The sequence below is a fragment of the Cupressus sempervirens genome, chromosome 6 (assembly GCF_028749045.1).
Source record: "Cupressus sempervirens isolate cs-2001-9-10 chromosome 6, ASM2874904v1, whole genome shotgun sequence".
NCBI classification, from domain to species: Eukaryota; Viridiplantae; Streptophyta; class Pinopsida; order Cupressales; family Cupressaceae; genus Cupressus; species Cupressus sempervirens.
The window spans coordinates 178,780,216-178,799,067 of NC_143123.1; the positions used below are offsets into that span (position 1 = coordinate 178,780,216).

Sequence of the window (18,852 nt, forward strand, 5' to 3'; positions counted from 1 at the left end):
GATTGATTATTGATAGCTTTATAATTGATAAAATTGTGGATGTTTGAAAAGTGATTTGACAAGTGTTTCTAGGAGTTGCAGTACATTTTTTTCCTCATATGGTGTGCACTATTGTAGCTTAAAGAAATTATGAATATCTTAGGAGTTTATATATATGATGGACTTTCTATATTAATATAAAATGACATTTTCAATCCAACATAGATATGTAAAATTGAACGAATAAAAGAAAAATCTTTTTTTTTACTAAAATAATAATAATAACCTCAACAAAAATGCGCCATACTAATCTGCCCACTAGACTTCAACCAAAACGAAATTTCATTCTCCTCATTCAAATCTCAATATAAAAACTTTCGAATTTTTAATTTTCAAAGCTTACGATATTGTATAGCCTCGCTCTCTCAAACAGAGCATACGACGGAGGCGGCCACGGAAGAAAAAACAGAGCTGTGAAAAAAATTGCATAGGGAAACAAGGAAAAATGGAGGCGAAGGAAGGTCCAATGCGATCGCCATGGGAGAGCTCGTCCTTTCACATCATCGTCAGCCGCATCGACCGCCGAAGGGACGTGGCGAGACAAAATCTGCAACAAAAAATAATCAATTCGAGGTTAAAACCCTAAGGTTGTCCGCGGACAAGTTCAATTCTGCCTCGTAAGACTCGCAGAGACCGAAAAACATAGGGCGGCAGCCATTGCCCTTATTCGCAACCCGTCCTTAATAAATAACCAATCTGCACTTCTGGGAAAAATTGCTCCAAGTTGCAGTGCCAAAGCGCCCTCAATTTAGTTTCTCCAGAAATCCTAGTTAGAATACATGGGCCTCCTTCGCAAACAGAAGACCTCGGCTTCTCCCGGGGTAAAGGAAGTTCGAAAAGGCGCAGAAGATTGGGTGTACGCCTCATTTTGCCCGAAACTTTCAGAGTCAGGGTTATATAATACCGGAATGTCGACCTGGATCGAGGCATATAACACGGCAGACAGAATCTGGCAGCGTGTTGTGGAAATTCCGGGCTTAGAAGAAGATCAAATCCTCAAGGGTTTCGGTATGGTGTCGATCGGAGCTTCTCTGTTCGTCGCAGGGGGTCGCGTCTGCCGGAAAAACCTTTCCGACGCCATGCCCTCCCCTCCGTCGGAGATCGACATCCGAGTTAGCAGCGAACTTTACAAGCTGGACTGCAAGACGAACACCTGGACCCGCTGTGCAGATCTAAATACAGCCAGGGTGGATTTCGCCTGCAGTGTTTACGACGGGAAGATCTACGTGGCTGGCGGCCGTAGCCAGACGAGCTACGCAAAGGGGGTTTCCAGCGCCGAGGTGTACGATCCTGAGCTCGATACCTGGACTCTTTTGCCGAGCATGAGCACAGGGAGGTATAAATCCGTAGGAGTGGCCTGGGAAAAGAAGCTTTACATAGTCGGAGGGTTTGCAGCGCCGGAAGATTCGGAAAGGATGATTTTTCCTTATTTGGATCGGAGCTCTGTCGAGGTTTTCGACCCGGCGGAAGGGCGGTGGAGCTTGATTCATGGCATGTGGCAGCTGGATGTCCCGCCAAATCAGATCGTGACTGTAAATGAGTGGCTTTACAGTTCAGGCGACTGCCTGAATATGTGGAAAGGGCATATTGAGGCGTATGATAGTAAGGTTAATATGTGGAAGATTGTGGAGGGATCTCATCTGAGGAGTATGCAGAGCCCTGCAGGGCTTGGAAACGCAACTCCAGAGCAAGGCAGAGGTGAGCAGCTTTACGTGACAATGGCGGCCGTGGGGAGTAAGCTCTATTTTTTCGGGGGCCATCGACTTCCTCGGGACTATACGCGTTATATGTCCACCGTTTATGTGTTTGATATGTCTCCTAATGCGGAAGAGCAACGTTGGGAGAGCTATGAGCCTGTGGAGGAGAATATCTGTAAGGAGATCTGCAGCCACTGCTGTGTCGTGAGGATGTGAGGCCAGGTGTTTGTGTAATTTTTTTTCCTGTTTCTGTTTCTGTAAATTTTTTTGTTTTTCTCGTTTGTTTGTTTTAAATTATCTGAAGCTGCTCAAATAACTGATGTCCTGGACCGTGTGTGCTTTCGCAAGCATTTCAGAATGATGGCTCACAAAAGTCTTATCACAAATGTAAAATTTGTGATACAATTGACCCAGAAACTTATTCTCATCTGAAATGTTGATGCAAAATTTGTAAACACAATTGACCCAGAAACAGTATTCTCTTGATTCTCGTATGAATCATAGATGCAATATTCTCTTGATTCGAGTATGAATCATAGCTACTACAGCACCTGGTATTTGATCCCTCCTCAGAATTACAGCCTTCTTCATATGTCCATAATGTTTGCTTTTGATGTAATAAATCTGAGCTGTAGTCTTCAAATTGATTATAGAGTTGATATTTATAAATGTAAATGAGAGGGTTGGAAGGGGCTCTAATTCCGTTTGACAATTCAACACAATTATATATTGATTGTGTTTGATTATTGTGATTTGGATTTTCTGTATTTGGATCTTTAATCCGAGTCGATCTGGTCAGTTGTTTTTTAAACAGGACCTCCATGTACATCTTTGTAGGGAAAGTCTACTCTCATGTAGAATCTTGTCATGCATATTAAATCTTTTACAGATCATTTTGTGTATTTTGTGTCTAAATTAAATGATGCTGAAAAAATTTGGAATGATTTAGAGCTTTCTTGTTAATGTAGAGTCTTGTTATGTATATTCAATCTTTTATTCATCTTGTGTGTTGTTAATTTTATTATCTAAATCAAATGATGTTGAAAAAATAGAATGATTTAGAACTTCAATCTTTTATTCATCTTGTGTGTTGTTAATTTTATTATCTAAATCAAATGATGTTGAAAAAATAGAATGATTTAGAACTTCCTTGTTAATGCAGAGTCTTGTTATGTATATTCTATCTTTTACGGATCATTTTGTTTGTGTGTTGTTAATTTTACTTTCCAAATCAAATGATATTGAAAAAATGGATTGATTGGAGCTTCCTTGTTAAAACATTGGTCATCTTTATTTCTTTATGCAAAGAAATCTTAATTGTGAAAGTTTCTAATATGTAATGAAATTCTATATGTTAGTAATAATATTTATGCACGCTTCATGATTCTTTGAAATGACTTCTTAATGTAAGATTATGATAATTTTTTTGATGAGTATTCTCAAAAGATAATATCATGTTAATAAATCTGTTATGTTTTAGCATGCAGATTTTTGTAGGGAAGTTTTGTCTAAATTTAAAGTTTTGTTATGTATATTTAGTCTTTTATGTATCTATTTCCACTTGATGCTAAAGATCTCCATAGAGGAGTCGTATTTAAAGGAATGAATCAAAGCTTTCTTGTTAATGGATTATGTAAAGATACATTAGTATGCAAGCGTCTATAAGATGTTAGCATATTGTATATGACGATATAATGTCTATGATTCTTTGATAGGACATTTTAATGTGAAAATGAGAGTGTTCTCAAAGATAATGGCATGTAAATCAATGATGTTTTGGTGTACTTGAAGATATGTCACAATGGAAGATTGAAGTGTCAACCGCTAGGTTATTATTGAACTTAGCGCTTTAACAAAAAACCTAAGGGTAGCTTCTAAGACAATTAAAAATGATGACTTTAAAAGGAGTAATTCTAGATATGACAAGTTGAAGATTTAAAACTACCTTAAGCAATATGCATCAAAATGTAGGGGATCAAGCAATCCTAACCAAGGTACTTGGTTAGATCAAACCTTAGATTTGTTTAAGCAAGTCAAGATTTGAATAACAAAGGTTTGAACTAGAAAGTCAAAATTAAACTTGAAATAATTGAGAAGAGAGTTCTAAAGGCTAATTTTGACAATTAAAAAATGTTTGTGATAAAGATTTGGAAAATTGTATTGGATATATGATAAAGAGACTTTAAGATAAATCTGATTGAAGTGATGTCTAAGGTTTTGACAAACCATTTGTGCATTCCTTGGGCACTTAACCTTTCCATAGGTACATCCTTGATTGTGTAGATTCTACCTCTCCTTTTGAATTTGTCCCTCCACACAAATCAACTTCTATCCATTTATTATATTCCTCTCAACATGTTTATGTCAATTATCTCTAACCTTCTTAATGTCACCACTTGGTAATTTTAGTTAAAAAACTAATTGTGGTATAAAGTACTATTAGGGGACTTTTTAGATAGAGGGAAATGCATTTTGATATGATTGCATAATTAGGTCATAACATTGATTTAGCAAGATTAAAAAGGAGAAATTAGAAAGGGTTAGATTCTTGGTAGATTGTGACTAAGATAAATGTGATTGAAATGATGTCTAAGGTTTTTACAAACCATTCGTGCATTCCTTAGACACTTGACCTTTCCATAGGTACATCCCTGATTGTGTGGATTCTACTTCTCCTTTTGAGTATGTCCCTCCACACAAATAAGCTCCTCTCCATTTATTATATTCTTCTCAATATGTTTATGTCAATTATCTCTAACCTTCTTAATGTCACCACTTGGCAATTTTTGTCCAAAAACTATTTGTAGTATAAAGTACTTTTAGGGTACTTTTTAGATAGAGGGAAATGCATTTTGATATGATTGCATAATTAGGTCATAATATTGATTTAGCAAGATTAAAAAAGAGAGAGAAAATAGAAAATGTTAGATTCTTGGTAGATCAAGAATAATTTGAGGGTACCTGTTACATCCCAATTTTGACCCAATCTAAAATGTTCATATGGTCGTTAAGGTTTCACCTGAAGTCAGTTGACAGTTGAAATTTGTTATAATCATGTGAAATGGTAAGATGGTTAATTGTTATAAATTCATATGATGATAACATGCTAGTTAATCGTTATGATGCTATTATATTGTTATCTTGAAAGCTTAGAAATTTGGTTATTCATCATGGGAAGTGGGATGGTGGTTTATGAATAATAATTTGTTATGGTAATTTGTTATTATATTGAGGAATATAATATAATCGTGGAGAATTCCCTTCGAGGAGCATGTCGAAGGGGAGAAGCATTTCCAAAAAGGAATTGGGCATGGAGGGGCACCACCATCATTGAGAAAATAGGTACAAGCCCTGAACCACTAGGGCTAAGGATAATGACTAGGCAAGCAAGAGTGTACGTTAGACGACCATGAGCTAACTTGTTAAATTGCATATCATTTAATAGTAAAAGAGATTACTAAGCATGAATTGGAAATTGAGCGAGTTTGTACCTTTGTAATTGTGTTGTTGGTTGGAGCCTTCTAATGTATAATCATGTCTTATCATGTCGACATCATGATACCTACATATCTATACATGTACATACGTAAACCAACTTTATATATATAAAGATATATACACATACTTGATATTTGGTGTATACGTAAGAAATATATGGTTGGGGTTTACACATGTACACATATATGCATACATACATATATAGGTATCTATAGATACCATGATGTTATATACTAAGACATTATTATTTCTTTCACCTTGGCGGTGGTCTAATATTATTTCATGTGTAACAACCTTTCATATTCTATTTTTATTTTCCATCGAGACTTATAAGTTGAGATGGCCATTTTAAATTATTTATGTCGATGACTTATTGTTGGTATTGTAACTCCTCCACCGCCACCTTCTTGTTCTTTCTTTAAACTGAGCATGGATTACTTATTTAGTTTGAGACTCTTGTTGCCGTGGGGAGATATACATCAACCTACTCCTTATTGCAAACCATTAAAATTTGATCCTTTATTTGGTTATGTGTGAAATTTGATCGCAACCCTGTGATAATGATTTGTATTCTCTTTGAATGAAGTTGAAATCTTCTCTCACATTGGAGAGTATCGAGGCATATTCGTTTCATGTCATGTTTGGACCATTGCCCAAACACCTATAGCTTAGCCGAGCTTGATCCATGATACGGTTCAACTCCTGATGACTTCTTTTATGGCTTCCATGGTATAACCATTTATTTGTTTGTTCATGATTCTATCGAGCCTCAATTTTTACTGCTTCTTTATATTTATTGTTATCGATCATGTGTTGGATTGCTATCTATACAATAGTTTGTGGACATGTATGGATGTCTAAAATACTTTTCGCTTCTATTGGTGGTTATTTTACATGCAACATTCATATGCATTTAGATTGGTATTGATACCTTGTGTTACGTATCATTGTGGTATTGGCATTTAATTTCTACATCTATATAATCTGTTTGATGTGTATGATCTTCATGATCCCTCTTTAAATGTTTAATATTGGAAAGGATTATAAGCTTTCATATATAATGTCATAGAGCAGATTTGAGCATTAATGAGATATCAATACCTTATAAACAATAGTAAAATTCCTTTACGGAATCACTCGGGAATTCATCCGCAAGGACCAACATGGTCAAGATGAAGGGTGAGAATGAAAATATTCTTGCATGATAAAGTAAACATAAATTAGAAACGAATAATCACATGTAAATATTTGAGTCAGCTCATGATAATCCATTGTTTAGATCTTGTTGTCTAGTCAAGTGGTGGAATTAAGTACCAGGATGCCTAGTGATTCGTTAAGTTGCTCCATGTCTTTTTCCAGGCAGGGAGGGCCTTTCTCATTAGAGATTGCGTGGGGACAAGTTATGGTCTAAGGTTGGGAGGTTAAGCCCCTAAAAATGTTTCCCCTCTCCACAAGATGTCAAGATGTGCATCAAACAAAGAGAAATTGAGCATTCAAACATTTATTGGTAACACGTATTTTACTTTTATAATGTTTATTCATGTAGAAGATAAGATGGATTTGTTTATATCATCATTTCAATTATTTCCTTAAATGAAAGCAACTCTTACTGTCAATGTAATTGGCAACCAGTTAGATCGGTCAATCTTCCTAATGAACATGGAATATGTCTATATGCAAGAGATAGGTTTATCTCATGGATTGTTATTTTAGTCTTTTATTATTTGAATAATGAATATGAGTGTATTGTCTAACTGAATGTCATTGCCATAATTAGCAATGGAATGATACAATGGTAGTTGATGCCCTAATTGATACAATGATATTTGATGCCCTAAATGATACAGTGGTATTTGATGTCCTAATTGATATAGTGGTATTTGATGCCCTAAATGATACAATGGTATTTGATACCCTAAATGATATAGTGGTGTTTGATGTTAATTGCCATTTGTTCCTAAGTGGTATTTATGGACTAACCTGGGTTTTGTAGAAGCATCCCTAGACAGATTTCAATTTCGAATTCTACAATACATAGATTTTAATTTCCTTGGTAAATTCATTTGATGGTGTCTTCAATTGTTAGTTATGAAATTTTCATTTAACTAATTGTAACCGTTAATCTCATTCACATGAACATAATTGATATAACTGTCTTCCTACGAAAATGAAGTAATAATTGTATTTCTTTGATCTGTTAGTTGTTAGTTAAGAACCGGGAAAAGTGGATGTTATAGTACATTATGAGCTTTATGCTAATTATTGGCTTTTATCATAATTATGCATATATAATATATCATGATTCAATCTTTTTTGATGGTTGACAGGTTTTCAAATATGACACATTCCATCCCTTGCAAGAAGACTAGTGATGTTGTTTATGTAGCACATTTGTTTTTTAGAGAAGTGGTGACACTACATGGTTTGCAAAGTAGTGTAGTTTCAAATCAATATACCAAGTTTTTTGGGCATTTCTATTGTACACTATGAAAAAAGTTGAAGATATATATGAAGTTTAGCTCATCACATCATCCACAGACTGGACAAAAAGAGGTGGTGAATTAGAGTTTGAGGAGCTTGTTAAGAGGCTTGATTAGAGATAAGCCAAAAGGATGGGATCTGATTTCACCACAAGTGGAATTTGCATATAATAATTCTTTCAATATGAGTACTGGTAAATCTCCATTCTAGATCGTATATGGGAGTAGACCCAAAAATGCTTCTAAATTGAGGAAGTTGGATAAAGGAGAGATAAGTAGTGTTGAGGATGAGGATTTTTCAGAACATTTGAGGAACATCCATGAGGAGGCGATGAAGCACATTACAAGGATGAATACATAGTACAAAGGCTAAGGTAGATGAGAAAAGGAGGTATAAGGAATTTAGGATGAGGATAAAGTTATGGTTCATTTGAGGAAATAGCATTTTCTAGTGGGAACATATAACAAGCTAAAAATGAAGAAATTCAGACCATGCAAGATATTGAAAAGACATGATTATGGAAATGTCAATGAAGGAGGTGATGGAGATGAAGTCACAAAAATGCAATGGAGTATCCAACAACTACTTCATCTACAAAGGAGATTAAGGAGATACTAGACAATCATATTCACAAAAGTACAAGGAACTGAACATATGAAGAATATCAAGTCAAATGAAAAGGGAGACTAGTAGATGATTCATCATGGCTGACCAAGGAGGAGGTTTATCATCTTGGTTTTCGTCTAAACACCTAAGACATGACAAGGTGACTTCTCAAATTACCCTAAGTGTCTAATGCATAAGTGTGCTAGGTGTAAGATCAATCTTGCATCACCCAAAAACATTTCATTTCTATCTATTGAATAAGGGTTGTCTCAGTGTATAGTTTCTATTTTTGGAAGATTTCTACGTAGTAAGCTAGTTGTACAAGCTTAAAATGTTATAATTCAGAGGTGGAGATTCATTTTGGATATATCAGCTTGTCGGTTGAGCTTCACTGCCAAATCATGAATATTTGTGAAATTATTGTAGATTTTTGGAATGAATTTTTGACATAAAAACTTTGAGCTCAATTTTGAAGGCCTTAGAGGCCCTGAAGGAGGGTTGAAACTTGATTGACTGGAGCTTGCGCGAGTTAGACATTGTAGAACAAGAGATGACGATTCCAAAATTAGGGTCATAATGGCCAATCAACTCAACAATTCACAAGTTATGGTCTTCAAAAGTTGGGCTACCTGAAAAATCATGAAATAAAATTTGTAGTTATTTTAAGTTGACTCCATATGTAATTTTAGGGTTGGTTGGCCTCAAGGGTTAGGGCTAAATTTCTAGAACCATTCGGAGCTATGGTAAATTGCCTAAACAAGGAAGACCTATAAGTTGCCTAGGACAATTCTAGGTGATAGTTCACAACTTTTTCTTGAAGATTATTGTAAAGAAACATGCATGCGGATTTGCATATTGTATTTTTTTAAAATTTTTAATTTTATGTTTGTGGAGATAATAAGAAGCCCATGCTCTGTTCTTGCAAACATTATGTTGTTTTTCTATTTTTGTTGTATGTTTGTGGTATTAAGGGGAGCACACTCATAATGAAGTCATGATTATAGCTCGATAAAATTGAGAATTTTTTCTTATTCATTTAGGAAAAATGAGATTGCCCTGGATAAAGAAAACACCCCCCCACTATCGACAAGCCATCTTGGGAGGAGTTGCTACTAAAAAGGCCAAGGTAATCTATTTCATTTTTTATAAAAATTGAGACAAATGTCATAGATTTAGATATAAATGATTACATCCCATTGATTTCATATGGGTGCCTAGTGCCTTTAAGCAATATTTAGATGTGGAAGATAAGGTATATTTATAAGTTAGTGAGTCAATACATGAAGCCTACATCTCTATTTATACTTTGGTGACACTTTGTTCCACCCATCCATTAAAATCATTCAATGTTACTAATTGATGATGATATCACCCTTAACTTTGGCAATCTTCATTGTTATTTCAATTCTTGAAATAAATCTTAAATTATTATGGCTACTAGTAATATTATTATGTATTATTGTAAAACATGTTGTAATGTGAAACACTACATGAGAATATTAAATGATTTTGAATATGAATTGTATCTCCTAAGTTGGCATTTATGCAATGTTTGGAGATCAATTACTACAAATATTAAGGTCACTCATTTTTTAATATTCCCATCTTCGGGTTAAATCCAACAAATAGTGTAATTATATTTTGCAAGGTGTAAAAAATAATATTCAACGAGTCAATCCAAATCATATGGATAAGCTATCAAAGAAAGGGTGTTCTTGCAATTATTGTAAAAGTCTACTATATTGAAGCTTAAACACTTTTACATCTCTCTCCTCAAATTTATATGAGATTTAGATCAACATAATAACATTCTTTTTAGGAATCTTAAGAGCGTTGTTCATTATTTGAGACAAAGATCATGGAACTAACATTAACTAACTAGAGACATTATAAATAGATGTCTAGTTGTGAAGCATGATATGTCCCTCTATACACAAGTGTAAAAAGATATAAGCTTATGTTAGAGTAATTAAATATTTTCTAGTTAACTCTGTTCTACTTAAGCCAAAATTTAGGCATCTAATAATTAATTCTTTTATTAATTATTTTAATGCAACCTAAGCTTTACCTTTTAGGGTTTTTTATCTCCTTTATAGGGATTGATCTCTTTGTAATAATTCATTCTTTTTTTATTAATAGTAACCTCTCTCTGCTCATCAAGAATGTCTCGTCTGTTGATCTAGGAATTCCAACCTCCATAGATTTTGCTTCACTTTTTCTGTGACATGTGGTTGCATCCATATGATTCTTGGGAGCTGTGGGGTTGATCTTTCATCAACTTCAACTTGGTATCAGAACACTAGATTTTCATGCCCTTGTTCTATTAGTGAAATATTTAGCATTGGTTTTCAAATTTGTGGCTTTCAGAGGATTTTGTATAGAATCTGGGGGACCTATTTTTTGGAGTACTTTTAGTCCAAATGGACATCACTATTGAGCATAGAACGCTTGAAACCTTATTTCTATATAAAACATGTCTAGTTGGATGTTGTTGACTTCTGAGGCAAAAAAACAATTGCACCTTGGTTGTGGAGACCTAAGCACACAAATCAAGAATTTTTTTTTTTTTTTTAAATAATATTGAGGAGCGACAATTTTTTGGTTTATTTTTAACAAAAAGTTCACATGTTTTTTTTGAAGTTGTTAGTTTTATGGAGTGCCTTTGATTTTGGGGAATTACATGTACTAAAAGTTTTATTTAAAAAAAAAACTTGGTGCTTGGGAACACTTTTTTGGAATCATCGGTTAATGTGCTGAGATCATACACGTTTTTTTGTGGATTCCCACAGCACCCTCACCTGCCAATGAGTCTTTTACCATATGTTGGCCTTGTTTTTCCCAACTCCACCTATGATTTGACAAGGACATGTCAGCAAGTCCCCTTATTGGTGGTTTTTTTTGGTTTTTCAGGCAGTTTTTCGTACATCTAGATGGTTTTTGGCATGTGGACAGAGGTTTTACCTATGGTTTCTAGACCCACTCATTGAGGACCTTAGATATCACATGCGCTTGTAGTGGATGATATTTTTTTGGTGGAACATTACCACCATGGACTCCTCTTTCTCACTTCATTATTGTCGCTCCCTCCATTTTGTTCACTACTTTGCATGTGATATTTAATATGGGCTATGATTTTGAAATGTGCCCATGCCTTTTTGACTTTGGGCAAACGTTTTTTTTGCAGGCCCAAGTTCCTATTGGCATCACCTCACCCTTGTCTGTCTTAATGGGGGTTCTTTTGTTGTTCTTATGCTTCCTTGGTTCAATGGAGTGAGCTATGTATTCAATATTTGTTCCTATGTACTAGGTGGATGCAATGGTTGGGTACCTATGCATTTCAGTGAGATGGATCATTTACCATATAGATAGTTTTCTTTTCGTTCCTACTTTGGTTGTAGCCTTCTATGATCAATTGATCGACTCTTCAAGATTTGGTGGTTTATGCAATCTGTATCTTTGAGTTCAATTATTTTCTTTTGTGTGCCTCTTGATTCGAGTTGTGTCTTCTAAGAGCACTTATGCAAATTATAGTCTTCTCTACCTAGTCAAGTTCTATTTCACTAGAGGTTCTTCGGATCAACAGTTACTTTTGACAGAGCTTTGTATCTTCTACATGCTTCAACAGTGTTCTACATGATCATCCTTTTGTTCCTATCTTTTGGGACATTCTCTAGTTTGGAGGCTTCTTCAATCCTTCACTAGTTCTTTTAGCATTCTTTCCATCTCTTCTTGGAGCAGGGTTTTTCCCATGTGATTTTCTCTATTTCTCCTCTTTACAGAGATTTACTTGTGCTTGGGTACCTCACCAAACTTTGTTGTCAGGACCCAATTCTACTTTCAATAGTAATTTTCTAGGTTTTTAGCTACTCCCTAAGTTTATCTTCAAGGGGGGTGTTAGTATAACACCCCGCCAAGGGATCCAAAAGAATTAACCTAAAGTTTTACTAAGTTTGCCAAACATTTTAAAAAAAAAAAAGAATAACATACACATCAAACATAAAGTAGCGGAAGCAATAACATACAATCATACATAAGCAAACATAACAGATTACATTTCTTAAGGATCCCAAGACATTGAATCACATTTAAATTTAAATAATACTAAGTCTAATAAATACCACATCCACATGAAAGAATAATTATAAGTCCAAGTCCATTTAAATAATATACATTTGTTCTGAATGCCACTTGGCAATAAAATTCAGAATGCTCAATCATCCATTGTACATGTCACAAGGTATGAAAGGCTAAAAGAATATACATTTAAAGTGGATTACATCATCCCTTTCGGATCCACGAAACAAAGTACAATACAACAAGTAAAGATCATTCACCATAAAGATATAATCATCCATCATAAATATATAACCATCCATCATAATACACAAAGATAAAATGAAAGGAAAAGTAGACAAAGAACTCCATCCACAACATCAATGGACGGATCTCAATGGTAAGAGTAAAAAGCACTACCACCTAACCGTGTGGTAACCCAAAAAGGCCCAGTCCCACTGCGCTAAGGAGATAGTCTCAAGTCTCAAACATGATATCAATCCAAAAATCAAAGTAATCTCTAAGTCCAAGAAACCCTAAAAGTAATCTAACTCAAAGGTTCCAAGATAAATAAACATTTAGACCCAGAGGCAAACATAGACACATAGGAAACCTACTATGTAAGTGGACAAGTGTCATCGCATGAATCGACGCTAGAGTTACCTTGGCAATCTAACTTAACCCCAACCCCCTAGTGACTCTATGCGGCACTAATATCCTCTCGTACTGACAAGGCATACTAACGATGCATGGTTACAACCAAGTGTTCTCTCTACTCCCATCCTAGTTTGTACTAGCACTCGAGGCATGGGCAAGAGCATACAAAGAATCTTATTAGGTTCATTTTACTCTCATTTAGTGTAGTGTTTTCATTTATTAAACAACTTATAATGGGTTACCCTGGCAACCACTTTGGGGCCCAACCTCCATTGCAAGCCACTTCCCGATGGGCCCGGCCTCCATTGCAAGCCACTTCCCAACATTGCATATAGATAACCTACCCTGAGCTCTCATAAAAGCACAAATCAAATAATCATAATATTTCACCTCAGTTCTATACAAGTGACTGGAAAGCATCAAAAGATAAATCACAATAACCCATCAATTCTCTACAAGCAACTAGAAAGTATCCCAAAAATATTGATCAAAGATTCAAAATGGTTAAGTCAAGTATGTCATAACATTCATCCCGTTATCCCACAATAACACTGAAAACAATAACCAACAATATAATCAAACTCATCAAAGAGCATACCAACACATTACATGGTTGAGTTTTAAAAGATCAAGGATCAAATCAACATAATACCACAATCACAAAACTCCCAAGCCTATGGTAGATGTCCTACAACTGGTCAACACTCTAGTCAACCCAAATTCAAAACATAAACAACATACAAATAACATAGTAGTTTCATATTTTGGTTTGATTTTGAAAAAACATAGTTGAATTAACAGTAAGGTTTCAACTTTCTTCAATGTAAGTTTGCGAGTACCTATGATTTACAATTTAACCCTTACAATTTACCCCATTCTTATATTTGAATAAAAAACACAATTATTCTAATTCGATTTTAAGTTCATTGTTCCAAATGACTTAAGGATAATTATTTATTTAAAATATTAAAATAATACTCATTGATTTTAAATAAAATAATTCATAATTTCATTAAAATCAAAATTATTAATAATAATTAAATAAATTTACAACTCAATTAATTAACCTCTATTATCAATTAAACTTAATTAAATTATATTTAATTAAATTAATTAATAATTATATAAAAAACTATATATAATCATTTATTAAATTTATAAATATTAATAAAATTATTAATAATTAATAATTTAAAATGTAATATTAATAATTATTAATAAAATAATTTTTTTTTTAAATTATAATTTTAAAAATGAAATCGCATATATAGATGCATGCATTTTTATTAAAAGGGCCCGCCGACCTTTGACCTGTGGTAGTAGGTCTAATTGCTACCGCAGGCAACAATATTAACTATTGCTGTCGCGATTTAATGACAGTGGGTATGGTGGGGGAGGTGTGGGGATTCCCCACCCCCTTCCAATATTATTGATTTTTAAAAAAATTTATTATTTAAATTTTTTTATTAAAACAAATCAAACCCTTCTCAATTCCCTATATATATATATATATATATATATATATATATATATATATATATATATAAAGTTCTAGCAGTATCTTGATAGGGAAAATATGGCCAATCAATCGAATTTTCAATTTAAATTCAAAAACCTTTCCTAGTTTAAATTCCAATTTGTAAAATTACTGAATGAGGATTCTACGATATTTTAATCTTTATGTATATAGAAGAAATCAACATGCATACTAGTAATTTACAATATTGAAATATTGAAATTTATTTTTTATGGAGAATGTGGAGAAGCGTTGGCTACCGGCTGGGCTAGGGTTTTTCCCCTAGCCTGTTCTTGTTGTTTGATCTTTACTACTTTTTCTATTCTGTTTGGATTGCTAGCTACTGAACATAATTTGCGTGGGTGTTTTTGGAAATCTTCTACAGTCAATTTTGGATTGGGGTTTTATTGTTTGCATGGCAGGGCCTGAGATTTCTTCTGCGTTGGTGAGAACAGATGGTTCTTCTCCAACTATGCATGCAATGCAATCTGAATCATTTTATTTAAGGGAGAGCTCCAAGCTGAAAAAAGTTAATGATTTTTTTTCGCGTAGCCATGATCGCCCTGTTCTGGTTATTCCTCCAACAGCTGTAATGGAGGACATTGATTATTGGACCAAGCATGCTTTGATATGCAAATTTCTTGGAATCCGAATTTCCCTATCTGCTCTTGAGGCATGGATCTGCCGCTCATGGCAGGTGGAAGGCAATATAGAGATTATGTTGGCAGGGAATAGTTATTTTTTTGTTGTATTCTCTTGCATGTCTGATCGTGATCATGTTTTTGAAGGAGGCCCTTATTTCTACAACCATGTGGGGTTATTTGTCAAACCCTGGCATTCAGGTTTTAATTTTGCTGAGGATCTCCCTTCAACAATGCTAGTTTGGGTTCGCTTGCCTCGTCTTCCCTTGGAATTTTGGCGTGAAGACATCCTTCGACAAATTGCTGCTTTGTTGGGGAAGCCGGCTGCGATCGCACATCAATCCCTCGATAAAAAGGTTATTTCTTATGCTAGAATTTGTGTTGAAATTAATTTGAATAACCCATTACCAGATTCTTTGGAAATTTTTCTGGGGGATTCTTCTTGGGTGCAGCAGTTAGATTATGAATCCCTCCCTTTCCGCTGCTGGATTTGTCATGAGTATGGTCATTTACAGCGTCAGTGCCCCCGTAACTCGAGTTTCAAAGGAGTGGATGGTTCTACAGCTGGCAATGCTGGTGGTTTGGAAGATACTACAGGGAAAGGACAATCTCAGATGGCTAATACTACCAAGGGGATGAATCCGCAAGATACTACAGGTAAGGGTAAGCCTCAAACACAGGATAAGGATGGATTTACCCCTGTTCGCCCTCGAGCTAAGGGACGTGGTCAAAAGAGGCCTTTGAAAGAAAGATTATCTAATTCAGGTTTTAACCGCTTTGAGGTGCTGGATAGTATGGTTCTCTTCTAAGCCAATTTGCCCAGATGAGAGATCTGTTCCTAATGATGCTTGTGGGGCATCCCAAGTTGTAGTATATCAGAACTGTGAGGTCCCTGTAGCTCCTGTGACAGAGGCTCTGGTCACTCTTGCAGTGTTGGAGGATAATGATGTTGTTTTGGCTGACTTGGTTAAGGATGTTCTACCATCAGGTAAGGGCAAGGGATCTCCTCTCCCCTTGGGGTTGATGCTTCGACCCTTTAAGCAGGTTTCTTTTACTCCCCCTCTAAGGAGTGGGCGCAAAACAGACCAAGAGAAGATAAAACTCACAATAGATATATTGATTGAGTCTGGTTCAATGAAACATTTGGGTTCTCATTTTCCCAATTCTACCCAATGATGATTATACTCTCATGGAATGTAAGGGGGTTGAATAGCATCCCTAGACAAAAGGCTATTCATAACTTGGTGGTTGATCATAGTCCTGATGTTTTTGTATCCAAGAGACTAAGCTCTCTGTGGAGTCTATGGTCCAACATGCCTCTAGTATTTGGTCTCATGGCCAATGCCAGTGTGTTGGGGCAACAGGCAGTGCTGGTGGTTTAGCTATATTTTGGGATCCTCAAAAAATTTCTCCCCTTGGCTGGATGTCTTCTCGCTCAGCTCTCTCTATGGTAGCTTCTGATGTAGACTCAAGAGAGGTAATCATGGTTACTAATGTGTATGCACTTGTTGATCTTGCGGGAAAGGAGGAACTTTGGGAACATATTCAATATGTTAGAAATTGCCATCCTTATCATCCTTGGATGTTAGCAAGGGACTTCAATTCAATTTTAAGTCTGGAGGAGAAGCATGGTGGTTTGGCTAGATTGGGGCCTTCTTCTTCTCTTCTTCGGCAACACATATCTCTTTTACATCTCTCTGATGTTAAGCCTTCTAATGGTCTCTATACTTGGAATAATCGCAGGACCGGTGTTGCTGCTATCTCAGAACGTCTGGATAGATTTCTTGTTTCTTGCTTCTGGGTTAGTGGCACCCTTTCTATCTCTTCAAAAATCCTTGATTGGAGGGGTTCAGATCATTGGCCAATCAAATTTTCTGCTATAGGGGCTTGTGTTCTGAAGCATCCTCCTTTTAAGTTCTAGTTGATGTGGCTTCGTGACTCCTCTCTTCGTGATTTTGTTTTCTGTTGGTGGAAAGATGGTGCTCCTGCATATGGTACTGCAATGTTCTCATTTTCTAAAAGGCTTCAATATGTTAAAAGGCAGCTCAGGATATGGAATAGGCAATGCTTTGGGAACCTTCACTATATGAAGAGGCTTGCTCAAGAAGATCTTGATGTCATCACAAGGGAGATTAGAGATCGAGGTTTCTCAAAGGATCTTGGCAAGGCTGAATCCCATACTTCTAGAGCTCTAGAAGAATGGGAACTTCGAGAGGAAATTTTTTGGAAGCAAAAGGCTAGAGTTGATTGGCTCTAGGAAGGTGATCGAAACACTGCCTTTTTCCATAAAACAATGCAATCTCGCCGGAATCAGAGCACTATCTCTTCTTTGGTTAATTCTCAAGGTATCCAACTAAATTTCTTGCCAGCTTTGTTCCAGGAGGCTATTTGGTACTTCTCTACCCTCTTCTTTGAGGACTCTCCTCCTGCTGATAATGAAGAAAATATTATTTTGTCATGTATTCCTTCCCTTGTCACTCGGGAAATGAATGATTATCTCATGGATCCAATCTCTTTGGAAGAGCTGGAGGAGGTGGTCTTTGGCATGCCTAAGGGGAAGGCTCCTGGTCCTGATGGCTTTCCAGTTGAATTCTTTCAAGAATTTTGGGACATCATTAATCATGATTTGTTGGAGGTGGATAAGGAATCCTATGCTAGCAAGCAGATGCTTCGAGCTTTGAACTCTACATTCTTGACTCTTATTCCTAAGAGAGAGGGTGCTAATCAATTGGAGTTTTTTAGACCAATTGCCTTATGTAATGTGGTTTACAAAGTTATTACTAAGTTGATTGCTGAGAGAATGAAAAGGTGGCTTCCCATTATTATCTCAGAAGAACAAGGTGGTTTTGTTGCTGGCAGACAAATTTTGGATGGGGTGGTTATTGCTACTGAGGCTATTCACTCTATGGCTACTTCAAGGGAGAGAGCCATGTTTGTTAAGTTGGATATGGCTAAGGCCTACGATAGAGTTAAATGGAGCTTCCTAAGGAGTATTCTTCTTTCTTTTGGATTTAGCTCTGACTGGGTGAGTTGGACTATGAGTTGTGTTACTTCTGCCTCTTTTTTTGTTCTTATTAATGGTCAACCTTCTCAACTATTTGGTGCTTCTAGAGGCCTCCGCCAGGGTGACCCTCTCTCCCCATATCTATTCATCATCATGGCTGAAGGCTTGGGCAGATTCATTAAGCATCAGGTGTCCCAGAATTCTATTCAAGGCTAGCGGTGGGGTAATGGCTTACCTTCTCTTTCCCATCTTCAATTTGTTGATGATTCTGCTCTTGCCGGTCTTGCTAGGATCAAGGAAGCTGAAGCCTTTCGACATGCTTTGGACGTTTATTTGGCAGCTTCAGGCCAAAAAGTTAATGAGCACAAATCTTCCATTTACTTTTTTAACACTCCTGATTCTATCCAGCATAGGATTGTTGGTATCTTACGGTTTCAGATTGGGTCACTTCCTTTGACTTATCTTGGCATTCCTATTGCTGTTTCCAGGCACCCACGTCTCTTCTGGAAAAATTTGATTATCAAGCTTCAGGATAAGGTAAATCATTGGACTCATAGATGGCTTTCTACTACTGCCCGGGTTACTCTTCTTCAAGCTGTTATCCAAGCTCTTCCTACTTATAGAAGCATGGTTCAGGCTGCACCTATTTACTTTCTCAAG

General features: G+C 35.9%; 1 protein-coding gene across 2 annotated transcripts; it reads left to right on the forward strand.

Annotated features, from left to right (window-relative positions):
- The first annotated feature begins 343 nt into the window (after positions 1 to 343).
- On the forward strand, positions 344 to 2,638 carry LOC149551831 (F-box/kelch-repeat protein At1g16250-like). 2 transcript variants are annotated; one of them, XM_089787335.1, is made up of 2 exons: positions 344 to 1,958; positions 2,085 to 2,638. In XM_089787335.1, exon 1 carries the CDS (start codon positions 819 to 821, stop codon positions 1,950 to 1,952), a length of 1,134 nt encoding a protein of 377 aa, XP_089643461.1. In that variant the 5' UTR covers positions 344 to 818; the 3' UTR covers positions 1,953 to 1,958; positions 2,085 to 2,638. The 2 variants fall into 2 exon arrangements, with proteins under 2 accessions (XP_089643461.1, XP_089643460.1); XM_089787334.1 differs by having other exon boundaries at positions 345 to 1,958; positions 2,093 to 2,638.
- Positions 2,639 to 18,852: the final 16,214 nt, after the last annotated feature.